This window comes from Leopardus geoffroyi, chromosome D1 (genome assembly GCF_018350155.1).
Source record: "Leopardus geoffroyi isolate Oge1 chromosome D1, O.geoffroyi_Oge1_pat1.0, whole genome shotgun sequence".
NCBI classification, from domain to species: Eukaryota; Metazoa; Chordata; class Mammalia; order Carnivora; family Felidae; genus Leopardus; species Leopardus geoffroyi.
This window is the reverse complement of record NC_059329.1, coordinates 60,459,373-60,461,210: the sequence shown is the minus strand read 5'-3', so window position 1 is coordinate 60,461,210 and position 1,838 is coordinate 60,459,373. Positions and strand designations below refer to the sequence as shown.

Genomic DNA, 1,838 nt, shown 5'->3' with positions numbered 1-1,838 from the left:
ATCTTGTCCACTGCCCTTCATTAAGCTGATCTTTTTTTAACAGGCCATGTTCTTCTAGAACACTCCATGCTTTCTTAGTACAAGCAATTTTAGCATCTTGGCTTAAAGGCTTAAATCAAAATTGCTTTTCCTGTTAAGTCCACATGAATGAAATGACTCCATTTTCTTTTCTTTTTTTTTTTTTTTTAGAATTGAAGCAGGCACAGAAAAAAGTAGAACCTATTATATAACATTCTAAACTCCAAAGCACTGGATCTAGGCATCTTAGAAGCTCTGAATGCAACTGATAAAGCAAGGGTATTCTATCCTATTTCCAATGTGTAAAATGTGAACCGTACTAACTACCTCACAAGTAAGTGTTCATTCAGCACTTAATTCTTATAAATATCCTAACTATTTGTATTACTGAGGTCATCATAATTTCACCTTTACAGCTCAAATACCCTTTAGTCATTAAAATAAACATAAATAGAACTTAAAGCTGTACATTCTTAACATTCCTTTGGAATCACAAAAACTGGAGAACACTGGGCCTAACCTCTCAGATGGCTTGAAGCTCCCATTTGGCAAGCTGCCCACCATATTTAAATACCTTCTCCATATGTTTGAGAGGGAAGGAAGTAATGGTCACTTGAACTTAGTTTCTGTCTTCAGCATTTGGAGAAGCCGCTCCCGGATCTGCTTGGTGCGGACAGCATAAACAATGGGATTAAGGATTGGAGGAATGAGGAGGTAGAAGTTAGCCAGTAAAGTGTGGATTGGAGGAGGTACCTGGTGACCAAATCGGTGAATGAGAGAAGAAACCACAATAGGAACATAAAAGATCAGAATGGCACAGATGTGAGAACCACATGTCCCCAGGGTTTTAAGTTGGGCTTCAGGTGTGGCTAGCCCCATCACGGCCCGGAAAATCATCACGTAAGAGACAGCAATAGCCATGGAATCCAAGATTAGGACCAAAAAACCAATGCTTAGCCCATAGACATTGTTGACCCTGCTGTCACCACATGCCAAGGTGACCACAGCCATGTGCTCACAGTAAGAGTGTGAGATGACACGAGCCTTGTAAAGGGGCAGCCGTAGGCGGATCATCAAAGGCAGAGGTCCGATGTAGAGTACCCCCCGAAAGAGGGCAGCCAGCCCCAACCGTCCCACCGTAGCATGAGTGAGCACTGTGGTATGATGTAGCGGGTTGCAAATGGCTACGTAGCGGTCCAAAGCCATGGCAAGGAAGATGCCTGACTCAACTGTGGCAAAGCAGTGGATGAGGAACATTTGGGCCAAGCAGGCATCCAGGCCAATATCACCAGCACCAAACCAGAGGATTCCCAGCAGTTTGGGCATAGTAGAGGTGGATAGAACCAGGTCAACAACCGCCAACATACACAGGAAGAAGTACATGGGCTGGTGCAGGCTATTCTCCACCTTTACCACAGCCAGAATGGTGATGTTCCCCACCACGGCAACCAGGTACATGGAGCCAAAGGGGATGGAAAGCCAGAGATGCAGGGACTCCAGCCCTGGGATGCCAGCAAGCTGGAAGGAGCTGGGTACTGAGCAGGAATTTTGAAAAGTGAGCATGATTCATAAATGAACCTTCTCACTCATGCCCCAAAATGCAGTAGAAACTTTTTCTAGAAATATTTTATTAAATCCTATAATAAAGAATAGAATCATTGGTAAGATGCTATAAACTTCTTAAAAGAAATCATGGAACAATATCATAGTGTAAGTGTCATATTATTACGGTCACAAAATTTTACCTGACAAAAATTTTCCAAGCACAAGCCAAATACATATTTGAATGTAAGAGTATCTCTGTATAATAAGACTCCCAA

At 42.7% G+C, this 1,838-nt stretch overlaps 1 protein-coding gene across 1 annotated transcript; it reads right to left on the bottom strand.

Annotated features, from left to right (window-relative positions):
• Nucleotides 1-256: 256 nt before the first annotated feature.
• On the bottom strand, nucleotides 257-1,581 carry LOC123602421 (olfactory receptor 52M1). Its single transcript, XM_045486912.1, has one exon. The coding sequence runs from the start codon at nucleotides 1,579-1,581 to the stop codon at nucleotides 628-630; it is 954 nt and encodes a 317-aa protein (XP_045342868.1). The 3' UTR covers nucleotides 257-627.
• Between the last annotated feature and the right edge of the window lie 257 nt (nucleotides 1,582-1,838).

Excerpts from the sequence above, each read along its gene's own strand:
- LOC123602421 (XM_045486912.1), bottom strand. The coding sequence starts at position 1,581 with ATGCTCACTTTTCAAAATTCCTGCTCAGTACCCAGCTCCTTCCAGCTT.